Source organism: Hemitrygon akajei, chromosome 9, assembly GCF_048418815.1.
Source record: "Hemitrygon akajei chromosome 9, sHemAka1.3, whole genome shotgun sequence".
Lineage (NCBI taxonomy): Eukaryota > Metazoa > Chordata > Chondrichthyes > Myliobatiformes > Dasyatidae > Hemitrygon > Hemitrygon akajei.
Genome location: NC_133132.1, coordinates 98,204,989 through 98,220,870, shown reverse-complemented (window position 1 = coordinate 98,220,870; position 15,882 = coordinate 98,204,989). Strand labels below are relative to the sequence as shown.

Here is a 15,882-nt window from a genome sequence, read left to right as displayed (position 1 = left end):
TCAAACCATTAACTTTGTGTCTTGGAATACTAATGGATTAAACCATCCGATTAAACGAAAGAAGATTTTCAAAGTATTCCAAAGACTTAATACTCATATTATTTTTGTACAAGAAACTCATGTGAGGAAGGAGGACAAATATCGCTTTTTTAGGTCTTGGCGGGGTCAACAGTATCATTCGAATTCGAATGCCAAAGTTAAGGGAGTTTCAATTTTTATTGACTCCTCTATTGCATTTGTTCAACATGATATCCTTTCGGATCCGAATGGTAGATTTTTGTTAATTACGGGTTTACTCGGTAATAAAAAGGTTGCTATGGTTAATGTTTATGTCCCAAATGTGGATTGTCCTGATTTCTTTAAGTCCTTATTTACTTCTTTACCTAATTTAAATGAATATAAGTTAATAATGGGTGGTGACTTTAATTGTTGTCTAATTCCTTTGATGGACAAATCTACACCTATTCAGACTCTACCCAATAAGTCGGCCACTTGTATTAACTCCTTTTTGACTGATAATGGAGTTTTTGATATTCGGAGATTTCGTCATCCTAATGACAAAGAGTTTTCTTTTTTCTCACATGTTTATCACTCCTATTCGAGAATTGATTATTTTTTTATTGACTCTTGTTTTATTCCATCGGTAATTGGTTGTAATTATGATATTATAGCTATTTCCGACCATGCTCCATTAAAACTTTCTATTAATTTTACGGATACAGCTTTAAGTGCTAGACAATGGCGATTTGACTCTACCTTATTGCAAGAACCGGACTTTATTAAATTTATGACGGAACAGATCGATTTCTTCTTTTCAACTAATTCCACGGAGGATATCTCTTGCGGAATACTTTGGGACACTTTTAAAGCGTATATACGTGGACAGATTATCTCTTATTCTGCTGGTCTGAGAAAACGCATTAAGAAGGAAACTCTTTTATTGGTTGGTAAAATTAAAGAGATTGACAAGAAATATTCGACTACTCCTAGCAAGGAGCTTTACAAACAAAGGGTTGAACTACAAATGGAACATAGTTTATTACTTACATCTCCGATTGAAAATCAATTAATGAAAACCAGATCTGATTTTTATATACATAGTGATAAATCGGGAAAACTGTTAGCTAGTCAGCTGAAGAATGTTTCAGTTAAACGCCAAATCACTATGGTTCGTCAGCAGAACGGGGATTTGACAGTTAACCATGATGAGATAAATAAGTCTTTTCAAGACTTTTATACCTCCCTGTATCAATCTGAATTCCCTCAGGATCATAATACCATGTGTGATTTTCTTGGGAAATTGAATTTTCCAAAACTATCATCTGATGATCTTTCAGTAATAGATACTCCGTTTACGGATGCGGGAATTAAAGGGATCATTTCCTCAATGAATTCTGGGAAAGCACCAGGTCCAGATGGGTACACAGTAGAATTTTTTAAATGTTTTTCTGCTACTCTATCTCCTTGGCTATGCAAGGTTTTTGAAGAAGCAATTAGATTGGGGAATTTGCCTCAATCTTTTTATAGAGCTTCCATTTCCTTAATACTGAAGAAAGATAAAGACCCTACTGATTGTGCATCTTATAGACCAATATCTTTATTGAATGTGGATTCTAAGATTTTTTCCAAGTTACTGGCTTCCAGGCTGGAGAAGGTACTACCCCAAATTATTTCGGAAGACCAAACCGGTTTTATTAAAAATCGCTATTCTTTTTTCAATGTTAGGAGATTATTGAATATTGTTTATACTCCTTCACACATTACTTCAGAATGTGTTATTTCATTAGATGCGGAGAAAGCATTTGATAGAGTTGAATGGCCTTACTTATTTTATGTGCTGGAGAAGTTTAATTTCAGTCCGACCTTTATTTCTTGGATTAAACTGATATATCAAACTCCAGTAGCCTCGGTGTTTACTAATAATCAAAGATCTCCATTTTTTCGTTTATTTCGGGGCACTAGACAAGGTTGTCCTCTTAGTCCATTACTATTTAACATCGCTTTAAAACCTTTGGCAATTGCCATCAGAGAATCACAGGATATTTTGGGTATTAATCGTGGAACAGGTATTCATAAGGTATCTTTATACGCAGATGATTTATTATTATTCATCTCTAACCCTGAGAAATCTATTCCAGCAGTCTTATCATTGTTGGCTCAATTTAGTGAGTTTTCTGGGTATAAGTTAAATCTTAATAAGAGTGAATTGTTTCCTTTGAATAGACAGGTCCCAAACTATGGTATTTTACCGTTTAAATTAGTTAAAGACTCTTTTACTTACTTAGGGATTAAAATTACAAAAAACCATAAAGAATTATTTAGGTTTAATTTTCTACCCTTAATTGATCAGATTAAAGGCTTGTTTACTAAGTGGTCACCATTATCTTTGTCTCTGATAGGTAGGATTAATGCTATTAAGATGGTTATTTTACCTAAATTTTTATATATTTTTCAAGCAGTACCAATTTTTATTCCGAAATCCTTTTTTACTAATGTTGATTCAAAAATTTCCTCATATATATGGCAGAATAAAAATCCCAGGTTAGGTAAAATATACTTACAGAAGACAAGGAAGGATGGTGGGTTGGCATTACCCAATTTCAGATTTTACTATTGGGCAGTTAATATTAGATATTTGATATGTTGGTTGAAAGAATGGGATGGTCCTTTTGGCCCTCATTGGGTGAGTTTGGAAACTAAATCGGTATCTGCTTATGCTCTGGGTTCTATTTTAGGGACATCTCTCCCTTTTGCTCTTTCTAAATTGCCGAATCGAATCGACAACCCGATAGTTAAATATACCTTACGTATATGGTTTCAATTTCGGAAATTTTTCGGGTTGACTCAATTCGTGTTAAATAGTCCTATTGTATCTAATTGTTTTTTCCACCCCTCAATTATAGATCAAGCTTTTTTGGCTTGGAAAACTAAGGGATTATTAAGATTTTCTGACTTATTTTTGGACAACTGTTTTATGTCTTTTGAGCAATTAGCAAATAAATATAATTTGCCTAGATTTCATTTTTTTAGATACTTACAGGTTAGGCATTTTTTAAGTACGGTACTTCCTTCATTCCCAAATTTTGTGTCTTCAGACATTTTGGAGAGTTTGTTTGAATTAAACCCTTTTCAAAAAGGGCTTATATCAAAACTTTATAATATAATTATGAAGATACGTTCAGTGCCCTTTGATAAGACCAAAAATGATTGGGAAAGAGAGCTTAATCTTATTATTCCTATTGAGAATTGGGATAGAATTCTTCAATTAGTTAATACATCATCTATATGTGCCAAACATTCATTAATACAATTTAAGGTTGTGCATAGGGCCCATATGTCCAAGGATAAATTAGCTCATTTTTATTCTCATATAAACCCTATTTGTGATAGATGTCAATCAGAAATCGCGTCTTTAACTCATATGTTTTGGTCATGTCCGATTTTGGAAAAATATTGGAAAGATATTTTTGATATTATTTCGGCGGTACTGAACATTGATTTACAACCCCATCCTATTACCGCAATTTTTGGTTTACCGATGATGGGCTCACTTCACTTATCTCCTTCCGCCTGTCAAATGATTGCTTTTCTCACTTTGATGGCTAGAAGATCTATTTTGTTGAATTGGAAGGAAATTAATCCTCCCACAGTATTTCATTGGCTTTCTCAAACTATGTTATGTCTAAATTTAGAAAAAATTAGAAGTGCTGTATTTGATACTTCTATTAAATTTGAAAAGATATGGAGACCATTTATTCAATATTTTCATATGATGTAATGGCCCTGTGCCAGGCTTATTGGTTTTTTCAGCTTTAATCGTATGTATGTTGAGAGGATCGGAGTTGACGACATTGATGTTTATGTATGCTTGTGAGATACTATGAACAGCCCTTTTTTTTCTTCTCTTCTTTTTTAGTTTTTTTTAGTTTTTTCTTCCTTTTTTGTTTTTTTTCTTAGATATTAGATTAGTAGATTAGGTTACTTTCATATATAGATTTATATTTTTTTTCTCTTTTTTTATATCATATATTATGGAATATCTAGACTTACCTTGTTCATATATACACGATATGGTTTATGTTTGGGAAAGCTTACTTATACTGTATTCATTGTTTATGTATTCCTTCATGTGTAATGGCAGTTTATATGTTTGTAATCCATTATTAATATTTTAATTGTATTTTGTTCATAATATTTTTAATACTAATAAAAAGATTAAAAGAGAAGAAGTAGAAGGGTGGGTTAGTAAGTTTGCTGATGACACAAAGGTTGTGAGTGTTGTGGATAGTCTGGAGGGTTGTCAGAGTTTACGGCAGGACATTGATAGGATGCAGAATTAGGATGAGAAGTGGCAGATGGACTTCAACCCAGATAAGTTTGAGTGGTTCATTTTGGTAGGTCCAATTTGAAGATAGAATATAATATAAATGGTAAGACTCTTGGCAGTGTGGAGGATCTGAGAGATCTTGCATTGCGTGTTGATAGGACACTCAAAGCTGCTGCGCAAGTTGCCAGTGTTGTTAAGGCAGCGTACTGAGTGCAAAGGAGATTTACAAGGATGTTACCTGGATTGGAGGGCATACCTTATGAGAATAGGTTGAGTGTACTCGGCCTTTGGAATACGTATGGAATGCGGAGTCAAGAAGTGTCTGGTCATGCACTTGGGTAGAAGGAATACCCAATGGGGAGAAAGGAAGTCCTCATCCACGATTTCCTAAAGGTTAATTTGCAGGTTGATTCAGTGGCAGGGAAGTCAAAGTCAAATTCAAGTCAAGAGCACTAGAACAGAAAAGAAAAGATGTAATGCTGAGGTTTTGTAAGGCACTGGTGAGGCCTCACTTGGAGTATTGTGAGCCCTTTTTGGACCCCTTATTTAAGAAAGGATGTGCTTACATTGGAGAGTGTTCAGAGGAGGTTCACGAGAATGATTTCAGGAATAAAAGGCTTATTGTATGAGGAGCGATTGATGGTTCTGGGCCATTACTTGGTAGAATTGTGAAGAACAAGAGGGTGATCTCATTGAAACCTGCCAAATGTTGTAAAGCCTAGATAGAGTGGATGTGGAGAGGATGGTGGGGTAGTCTAGGATCAAACGGCACAGCCTCAGAATAGAGGGACATTCATTTAGAACGTAGATTGGGAGGGATTTCTTTAGCCAGAGGGTGGGGAATCTGTGGAATTTGTTGCCATAGGTGGCTCTGGAGGCTAGCTAATTGGGTGTATTTAGGGTGAAGGATGATGGGCTCTTGATTAGTCAGGGCTATGAAAGGTTATAGGGAGAAGGCAGGAAAATGGGTTGAGAGAGAAATGGAGCAGACTCAATGGGCAAATGGCCTATAATTCTGCTCCTGTCTCTTATGGACTTATGGAATTCCAGCAGTCAGTGACTCTCTCTTTCTTGTCCCATAAAGTCTAGGTTGGGTGTACTTCAGTCATTGAACCATCGGACTAAGTGTTTTTATAAGAGACGGAGTAAAATGTTGAGTTATCTTTCAAATATTATTCAAAGATTCAAAGTACCTTCATTATCAAAGTATATATGCAGGCATGAAACAAAGAAACACCACGGAACCCACTCAAAGAAAGCTTCGAACACACACATGCAAAAAAATGTACAAGTCACTGCAATGGCAAAAAAAAAGTGAAAAACACCAAATGTAAAACGTCAAACCACAGAGTCACTGAAACAATCTAGGAATGTTCAGTTTAGGTTCATTTCAGTTCAATTTAACGCTGTGTCACTGCAAAGCCAATCTGCCCCAATCAAAATCACACAAAATAGCAATAAAAAAGGAGTAAGCAGAAACATGTCATAACATGAACTTCTGAGTCCAATCCATAAACCGTGATGATTATACCTTGCCCAGGACCCAAGGTTCTGACAGTATCAAGCGAGAGGGAGGAAGAGTCCAGTCAAACGCAGCCAGACAACGCTGAACACCCACTCACTTTCCGCTGTCATCCTCTTTGATTTCAATCTTGCTCAGCGCTTTAATCGGTGTGAAATTCTGTCAGTCATGGGCTCATGCCCTCTCTCCAGGCTGCACCAACCTCCCTCAGAATCAGCAAAACGCCAGGTCGCTCAGTCGGTCCAAAAATACACCATCAAAATACAAATCATAGGTGTCAATAGTAGCATAATCAGATTTGAAATAAAAAGTTTCTTGAACTGTGAAGGACTTCGCCTTTGGTTGAGCTGGTCGCTGGTGCCACCTTCTTCCCCTGAGCATGTCATTACAAGGTGACTGGACAGATTCTTTTCCTAACACCATCTTAGTTAATGGACATAAGTTTGCAAGATTTTGTTTTCAGGTTTGTGATAGCACATGCAGGATTCTCTTGAATAATGTATGTAAAAGCAATGGGTAAAAAGGAATATAAATTGAGTTTAAATTTCCATAATATTTATCATGGTGTATTATTGATAATAAACTAGGTTTAAGCTGATTAACAGAATATAACCTATTAATAGCAATACATCTTGTACCACAGTAACGCTGTACTCTCCCAGTGGAATCTGCTTCAATAATACAAGGCTTGAAACTTAACTATAATTGAATAGTTGTTAAAGCTTTTGAAAATGCACCTTTAAAGGTAGTCTTGCACTCGTTCAGATGTGCAATAGAAAGCAAAGAGACCATCTGGATTTGTCTATTTTTTCAATCCCAGCATGAGTGAAGAGCAGACACTGCTATCTAAGCACATGTGAAAGCCAGTTTGTACAGTTTGGTTCTCAAATAACAAATGGCACCTTATTTGCTTGTGATGTTAGTTGAGGAATGAATATTTACTAGGACAAGCTGAACTATACTTCACATAGTGCTTATGAATCTTTTGCATTGATTGGGTTGCCACTAACATAGTTCTTGAAATGCTACTACAAGCATTAATCCTGTGACTGCATGGGTTTCCTCGAGGTATTCTGGTTTCCTTTCACATTCTGAAGACGTAGGGGTTAGTAGGTGTGGTGAACTACATATACCTGTCTGGACACGCCCCCCTGCTGACTGCTCCTGTGGCTCCTCCCACAGACCCCTGTATAAAGGCGGTTGGAGGCACTGCTCCTCCCTCAGTCTCCAGGATGTTGTGTGCTGGTCTCTTGCAGCTAATAAAAGCCTATCGTTTGCCTCCCGTCTTCGAGAGTTATTGATGGTGCATCAGTAGGTTAATTGGACAGCACAGGCTTGTTGGGCCGACAGGGCATGTTACTGTGCTGTATCTCTCAATAATATACTGTATTCAGAAAATTCTGATTAGCATCGCGTCTCAGAGCGCAATCTAATAATACAGCATAAAAACAGCTGCACAGGTTGTGAAGAAGTCCAGGAAAATGGCATGAAAACAACAGCCTTCCCTTTGATACAAAATTGACCAGTTAGCTTGCTATGAAACAGAAGAAAATGGCCAGACAGCTAAGTCTAAAAGAGCGCTGAGTGCTGCCAAGACACCCCCCCGCCCCTTAGCATTTGGTGTGCATCTTCAACCAGAAGCTGACCATCAGAGCACTACTTTCCCCTACCTGAAGGAGCATTTGGGAAGTATAACTTCTGTGCATATCACTCTTTGTTTATTAGCATTGTTCCTGCAAAATCAGTGTTACTATTAGTTGATTTATTACTGTAAATCTATTTTATCACTTTATTAGATGAAGGAAATGAAAATGAAATACAGACTACACAAAATAATCAGTTAACATGGAAGCAAGGGAGGCTGCTCCTTCGTCAGTGAGTATCTGCAATCTTTTATTTCAAAAATACTTACTTTTTCCTAACATCCCAACTATCAGTGTCCTAACTGTAAAAAGTTGTAAACTTGTCATTCAATTTTCTGTTTAAAGTTGCAAGAGTATAAGTTAGAAAGTACTGTTTTAAATTTTAACTTTAGAAATCATGGTTCGCACCAGATCATGATATAAAATAAATTTTGGTAGACTGGCTGTCCTTTGATGTTAATTACCCTGAAGGATTTAACTTTAGTATTAATTTTTTTAATTTTTTGTTTGATTCTGCAACTGTATTTCCATGATTAACTATTTTTGAAAGTTTCCCCACCAATTAACAGCAATGCCACATTTCCCCCACCATCACATCCAAACAAGGAAACTGCTGAGTTTCTTGAGCAGACAATGTAATGAATGTTGAATTGTTAACAATAGCCCAGTACTGCGAGCTTTCATTTTTCTGTGACTATAGAGGCTGGTACTGAAAGAGACTCATCACTTTCAATCTGCAGCTGGTACAAGTGACATTTTTTTTCCAAGTACCCTCAGCAGTGAAATAGAATGTGCAAGATTATTTCCTGGTAGTTGATTTTCCTCAAAAAAAGTGTATAATTTGTAAATAGTTGGACAAATTGTGCTGAAACTTCATAAGATTCTCCTCATGATTTAAAACAAAATGCTGTAATTTACTGTGTTTTGCCAGATACTTGCAGGAGGTCGGATACACAGATACTATTATAGATGTGAAGTCAAGGCGAGCACGGGCATTACTTGGCCTCACTGGTGATGACCTAGATAAATTATCTGAAAACAAGAGTCCAGATTCTGTTATAAATGGTGGTGAAACACTTTTAAAAAGGACAGACATGATTGGGTAAGTGCCTTGTACTACCATTGTGCGCTTATTTTAAAGCAAAATTTTATTTTAATTGATTTCAATTTGTCCCTTGTTCCTTGAATTTTTTTAATATTGCAATAATGGTCATTGCTTCAGACTTAATACATGTAATCTGTATTTTATTTTGATTCATTAGGAACCAGCAGGCAGGTTTTTATCCCTAGTAGATACATACCATTGCATTGCATTGCTGTACTCTTGACTTGATTAAACTTGCATGCTGGTGCAGACAGTTAAATTTCTTTGACTTTTTCTATTGGTTCCACCATTTTGTGTATCTCCTTAATGTCTGTTAGAAAACCAATCTACAGGCGTTGGGGAGTTACACAAGGGGTTTAAATGGAACAAATAATGGAAAAGAAAAGGCAAGATTTGTCTCTTCCCAGCAATATTTTGTGGTCTCATGGTTGCTGTAAATTGTCTACATAATCTTTTGTTTAAAAAAAATATATATTGTGTTTTTTTAAAGAAATTCTGGAGAAAAAGTTAAACCACTTCCGAATGATTCAGCAGATGTGCTGGAAACATTTAAATTTCTGGAAAATGCTGCAGCTGTATTTAGTGATGATGATGAAGATGATGAGAGTGATGGAAAAGAGAGAACAATTATTGATACTTCGGTAGGTTAAATATTTGGACACATGAATAAAGAAGATGAAATGATGAAAAATGGCAAAATGAATTTTGTAGATTTTTTCAAAGTTACTCAGTAAAGGTCCTTTGATCATATATATTGTGAAACTTACTCCCTTATTCTCAAATTGTGCAAAAAGTTGCAAAATCTAGTAGATTTGAAATGTTTTTATATTTTGTCATGAAAATTATTTCAGTTTGTCTCGAGGCATTTTTTTTTAACCATCCAGGCAGTTGCAGGTGACCTGGTTATTCTTTTCAGTTTATACAATCTTCCAAATAACAATAAATTGACCTTTAAACTGCTTCTTCACCACTCCAAATGTGAGGTGCTGCAGGTGGTTTGAGTAATTCCTCAAGGCCCTGCTTTTTCATTTAATGCTAACTCCACAAAACTCACTTTGTAAACTTATTCTATCCATTACCTTTTGTTTACCATAATCTTTCCTACTTGCCCTCTGGCACCTGAGAAACGCCTTATTCAGGACTTCTAGTGATATTTCCAGGAAATCATGGTTACTTAAATAATATTTTTCCTCACTTCTGATTCACTAATTTCTTCTACAGCAGTTCAGTAGTGTTGCTTGTGATCTTTCCCTTCTGTGTTTTTGGCTACTCCTTGTATGTAGAATGAATATCTAATCATCTTATGGCCTTCCCAGTAAGTCAATTTTGCCAGCTTTGTCTTGGTAGTTCCCCATCATTGTGATCATTTCTGAAGTATGCAATCTTTCTACTTAATCTGAGCAGCTATCTCAAATTTAATGAACCACCTTTGAATTTGTATCTATTGTTACTCAGATGCTCAGGAACCTCCCCCCCAACCCCTGACTGTGTGCAAGTTCTGTGTAATCTTATTAACTCAATTAGCACCACTGTGAGGATCAATTTAAAACACAGGGATTTACAAAAGAGTCGATCAAAACGGATCACCCCGCCATTATTGTGACACTTAATTAGCAAGTTGTTGGTGAAACCAAGACAGTAATCACTTGCAAAAGCAGTTTGCCAAAAATACCTCTGCCAAGCGGTGACTGCTATTGGTTTATTACACCTGGGTTAATGTTCAATCACGTTCTGTTTGTTTTGTTTTTCCCTCTTTTCCCACCTCTCCCAAAGCCGGCAATGTGCAAACTTTCATAAAGGTTAACTGTTTTCCTTTGCAGTAATATTTTCATGTGTCCATCAATTATATATAATGGAAGCAATGTATACCTACAGATTTTCACATTTTATGCTGTTTTCTTTGTATGTCATATTTTCAGTTGAATTTGCTGTACACCTAATCTGACCCTAGGGCTCCAGGGGTTTGAGGTTAGAGCTTGGAGACTAGATGCTAAGCAAAAGGAGGAAGTGTCAGAGGTTACTGAATAAGAAGAGGCTGAGTGGTGTCAAAAGTGGGAAGGGGGGTTAATGGCTGACAAAATAATGAGATAAAAGCACAAGATGCCATGGACAAAGGAGTAGAGCTTTTGATGTTGAAGTTCAGGGATGGAATTAAACAATATAAATTTGGGACCCATTGTCATTAAGGATTGAATAATGGGTGACTAAGAGCTGCAAGAGAACTAAGACAATATTTTATTCTTCCTAAAACATTAACTTGAAAAAACTGCAATTCATGTGAGTCAATTTCATGAAGCTTCACTGAGAAACACTGCAGGGCAAGCAGTTATGCTGTTGTGAGAATTGTGGCTTGCCTGGCTTTAAGTTCAAGTTTATTGTCATTCAGCTGTATATGTATACCTCCAAACAAAACAACATTCCTCTGCACAACACAATACATATAATTCTCACACAACACAAAGGTAATATTATGAGATTATGATATTACGCTATGAGATTATTTTACTAAATGCTGGAACAAAGTTTGGGTGTCATTACAGACCAGGTGGTCGTGTGCAATCTGTGACTAAAACCAGCAGCTCCTGTTTCCAGCTCCAAAAGCTTTGTGGCTTTAAAAAAAAATGTCTTCATGTCCCAGCAAAGGGGACAGTGAATTGCAAGTAATCCTTAATCAGTTACTAACACTGATGAAATTGTGGCATAGGGGAACAATTATATGCACAGTGATCAGTGATTTGGATGCTAGGATTAATAACGTTCTCTTCCAACTGTGTGATTCACATTGAAAAACCAGTAAGATTTAATGTTTTCATTTAAGTGAAAGCCTGATAGCTAATATGCTGTATTTACTGTAAATATTTGTATATAATGGGAATTCTAGTATTTTCAGCAGCCTAGATTGACATTCCAAGGAATCCAAACAGATGTATTACTTAAAACAAGTAGAATGTGGATAGGGGCCAAAGGAAGAAAGTGAATTGAAATAAGAAAAAAGGAAAGGGAGCAAAATAAATAATAAATGCTAAAACAAGAGCTTTGCCTTTTCCAGTATGTGGGTTATGCACCAATTAATGCTATGATGTAGCACCCTCTAATGGTGAGTGAAATTTTGAATATGCACTATGGCAGTTGACTGCTTCAAAATATTAGGGAAATCCTGTTCAAACAATAGTACATATCATAACATTTTCTTATGTCAAGGCAGTACTGTTAAAATAATGAGTAACATTGCTATTTTTAATGAAGAATATAATGTCTAAAAATTGATCTGAACATGCCTTTATTATATAAAGCGTTATGCATGTGGTGGATGCGGAAAAACCCAATGGAGATGACGTAAAAATCTGATCTGGTGAAAGATGCTTCCTAATGTTAATAATCTTATAGTGTGCTGCTAAATTCCATCTTGCATGATCGCTGCTTGCTGATTACATTTTAACAGTTTGACAAAGTCGTACCAGCTAATACAATTGAAGATATGGATACCGAGGAAGCACTGAGGGAGTTTGACTTCTTAGCAAAAACTGCTGAAGATGGGGAAGGAGCAGCAGAGTCCAGGAGTGCAGGCGATGGAACAGAATGGGGTAAAACTCTGCAATAACTTTTAGCATTAATCTGTATCAAAATTTGTTGCACACTTAAAGTATACAACTCTGGGATGTTGGTGCTTTCATGAAAATTAAGATGTAAATTATACTTGAACATTCACTGAAGTGTTTCCACTTAAAATAAATGTGGAGTTACCAATGGCAATTGTTAGCTCCTCTCTTTTGCCCTCTGGCTCATAACTCTTTTAGATCATTTCACATTTCTGGCTGGTCATGATGAGCACATGTGTTCTTTGCTTTGTTAAAAACATGTATTTGTCATATACTATTGTAATTCTGTAAAAGTTGGTAATTTTTGTGCAACATTTATTAATAACACAATTTCTGATCTGCCAATTTATAATGTCGGGCTCCCTGAAAATGACTGAAAATATCCATGCTCTGTATTTCACTTGGTATTTGAAAGAATATGCTGAGTTAACATGAGGAAGGAAAATGTGTTCGTATGTGTACTTGCCTTTGATAGGCAACTTAAAGTCAAAACAGTTGGAATAATTTAGAATGTTGAAATTATGTTGCACATTTGTATCATGTTTAATTATAGAAGTGCCTAATTTTGTACAAAACACAGTTCTCTGTGCTGTGGAAGGGAATTAATGGGAAAGAGTGCATTATTATATAGGTGATTTTGAAGGTCATTGAAAAATGCCTGGATACTGTTAATTTGAAAATATTTGGGGAAGAAACTGCACTAAGAGCCAGGCATTGTGGAGTTTAGACAGGTACAGTGGTGCTAGAAAGATAGTGAACTGTAGAATTTTCTGTTTCTGCATAAATATGACCTAAAGTGTGATCAGATCTTCACTTAAGTCCTAAAACTAGATAGCGAGAGCCCAATTTTATAACACAAAAAACAATTTGCTCGTTCATTAATTTATTGAGAAAATAATTCAATATTACATGTATTTGTTGGAAAAAGTATGTGAACATTTGCTTTCAGTAACTAGTGTGACCCCCTTGTACAGCATAGCTTCAACCAAGTGTGAGTGGTAACTGTTGATCAATCCTGTACATCGGCATGGAGGAATTTTAGGCCATTCCTCCTTACGAAACTGCTTCAACTGTGGGAGGTTGGTGGGATTCCTTGTTTAAACTGCTTCAGGTCCTTCCACAACATTTCTATACAATTAAGGTCAGGACTTTGACTATGCCATTCCAGAGCACAAATTTTCTTCTTGAACTATTCTGTTGTTTTTTTTTTCAACTCTTGTCTTTCAAACATTGTCCTAGAAGTGTTGTAGAACATCCAGGTGGTCTTCTGCAAACTTGAGGCGAGCAGCAATTTTTTTTTAACTGTAGTGGTTTCCTCCATAGTGCCTTTCCATGAACACCATCCTTTTCAGTGTTTTTCTTATAGTGGACACAAGACAGAGACTTTAGCAAGTTCTGGAGATCTTTGCAGGTCTCTTGCTGTCACCCTTGTGTTCTTTTACACGTCCTGCATATTGTGCTCTTGGTGTGATCTTTGCAGGGCAACCACTCCTCGAGAGAATAGCAACAGGCTGAATTTCCTCCATTTGTGGACAATTCCTCTTACTGTGGACTGACGAACTTGCATCTTTAGAAATGCTTTTGTGGCCTTTTCCAGCTTCGTGCATCTCTACAATTCTTCTAAGGTCCTCTAAAAGTTATTTTGATCGAGGCATGCTGCAATAAGCAGATCTTTCTTGTGAGGAGCAGGCTCTATCAGTAACATGACTTTGTCTTTTTTTATATAGGGCAGGGCACCTCTACAACCAACACCTCCAATCTCATCTCATTGATTGGAGCACCCAACACCAAATAGCTTTAGTAGAAGATATTACCCCAAAGTTTCACATTTTTTCCCCAACAAATACATAAAATTTTGGATCTTTTTCTCAAATAAATTAACAAGTGTTAAGTTTTTTGTGTTATTTACTTAATTGGGTCTCTTTATATAATTTTAGGACTTGCATGAAGATCTGATTATATTTTGGTCATATTTTTGCAGAAATAGAGAAAATTCTACAGGATTCGCAAACTTTCTAGCACCACTGTATGAAGTCTGGAAGGATAAACCATGATGGCAACAAATAGACAATGTATTATAGCATCACTCTTTCCTCCTTGGATAGATATTGCAAAATTCCCTTTGTGTTTTATTTAAGAGACAACAAGCTTCTGATCTGCAGAATTTCATGACCACATTGTCTGGACTGACTTTTGGCTAGAGCAATCCAAATCTGCCCACACCACTTACCCTTGGTTCAGTCTTTTCTCATCAAATATTAAAGGAATTTTTCATTTAGAAAAAACATAGTAGTGTATTTTTAAGTTACAAAGTCTTCCATGTCCTCAACTGCACTCTCACTTAGACCATCCTTGATGATGAATATTTCTTCCATGTATTAATAATCAACACAGATTTGGACTGATAAATTGCAAGAATCTTTCATAATTTAACCAGTTCAATCTAGTCTCACCATTGCCCCTTGGTATTACACAGTATTATCTTTGTTGAATACATTGTTGTCTATGCCATTACATCACCAGGTCATCTTAGACCAGAAATTCAGCGAATTACTATGGTTGCCGGAGTGGTCAGAGGCTAACTATCCTGAGATAATGACTGTGAAGCATCTCCATTAACTACAAGGCAGAAGTACAGAGTGTGAAGGAACGCTCTGTATTTGCTAAATGTATTTCCCTATTGTATCATTTATATTACAATATTTTTCTGAACATGGATTCAACAGTGGCTGGGTGGGAGATGCCAGAGAGTAGTGGTGGATAACTGTTTGTCAGGTTGGAGGCCGGTGACTAGTGGTGTGCCTCAGGAATCTGTACTGGGTCCAAAGTTGTTTGTCATAAACATTAATGATCTGGATGATGGGGTGGTAAATTGGATTAGTAAGTATGCAGATGATACTAAGATAGGTAGCATTGTGGATAATGAAGTAGGTTTTCAAAGCTTGCAGAGAGATTTAGGCCAGTTAGAAGAGTGGGCTGAAAGATGGCAGGTGGAGTTTAACGCTGATAAGTGTGAGGTGCTACATTTTGGTAGGACTAATCAAAATAGGACATACATGGTAAATGGTAGGGCATTGAGGAATGCAGTAGAACAGAGTAATCTAGGAATAATGATGCATAGTTCCCTGAAGGTGGAATCTCATGTGGATAGGGTGGTGAAGAAAGCTTTTGGTATGCTGGCCTTTATAAATCAGAGCATTGAGTATAGGAGTTGGGATGTAATGTTAAAATTGTACAAGGCATTGGTGAGGCCAAATTTGGAGTATTGTGTATAGTTCTGGTCACCGAATTATAGGAAAGATGTCAACAAAATAGAGAGAGTACGGAGGAGATTTACTAGAATGTTGCCTGGGTTTCAGCACCTAAGTTACAGAGAAAGGTTGAACAAGTTAGGTCTTTATTCTTTGGAGCGTAGAAGGTTGCGGGGAGACTTGATTGAGGTATTTAAAATTATGAGGGGGATAGATAGAGTTGACATGGATAGGCTTTTTCCATTGAGAGTAGGGGAGATTCAAACAAGAGGACATGAGTTGAGAGTTAAGGGGCAAAAGTTTAGGGATAACATGAGGAGGAACTTCTTTACTCAGAGAGTGGTAGCTGGGTGGAACGAGCTTCCAGTAGAAGTGGTAGAGGCAGCTTTGATTTTGTCATTAAAAAAAAATTGGATAGGTATATGGACAGGAAAG

At 36.5% G+C, this 15,882-nt stretch overlaps 1 protein-coding gene across 3 annotated transcripts in view; it reads left to right on the top strand.

Annotated features, from left to right (window-relative positions):
• The window catches only part of strn (striatin, calmodulin binding protein), a 111,766-nt gene that overhangs the window by 62,202 nt on the left and 33,682 nt on the right, over window positions 1–15,882 (top strand). For all 3 annotated transcript variants that reach the window (XM_073056612.1, XM_073056611.1, XM_073056613.1), the window contains exons 4-7: window positions 7,646–7,724; window positions 8,424–8,594; window positions 9,088–9,238; window positions 12,040–12,181. In XM_073056612.1, the coding sequence (XP_072912713.1) occupies window positions 7,646–7,724; window positions 8,424–8,594; window positions 9,088–9,238; window positions 12,040–12,181 (543 nt within the window). The remainder of the gene's footprint in view (window positions 1–7,645; window positions 7,725–8,423; window positions 8,595–9,087; window positions 9,239–12,039; window positions 12,182–15,882) is intronic.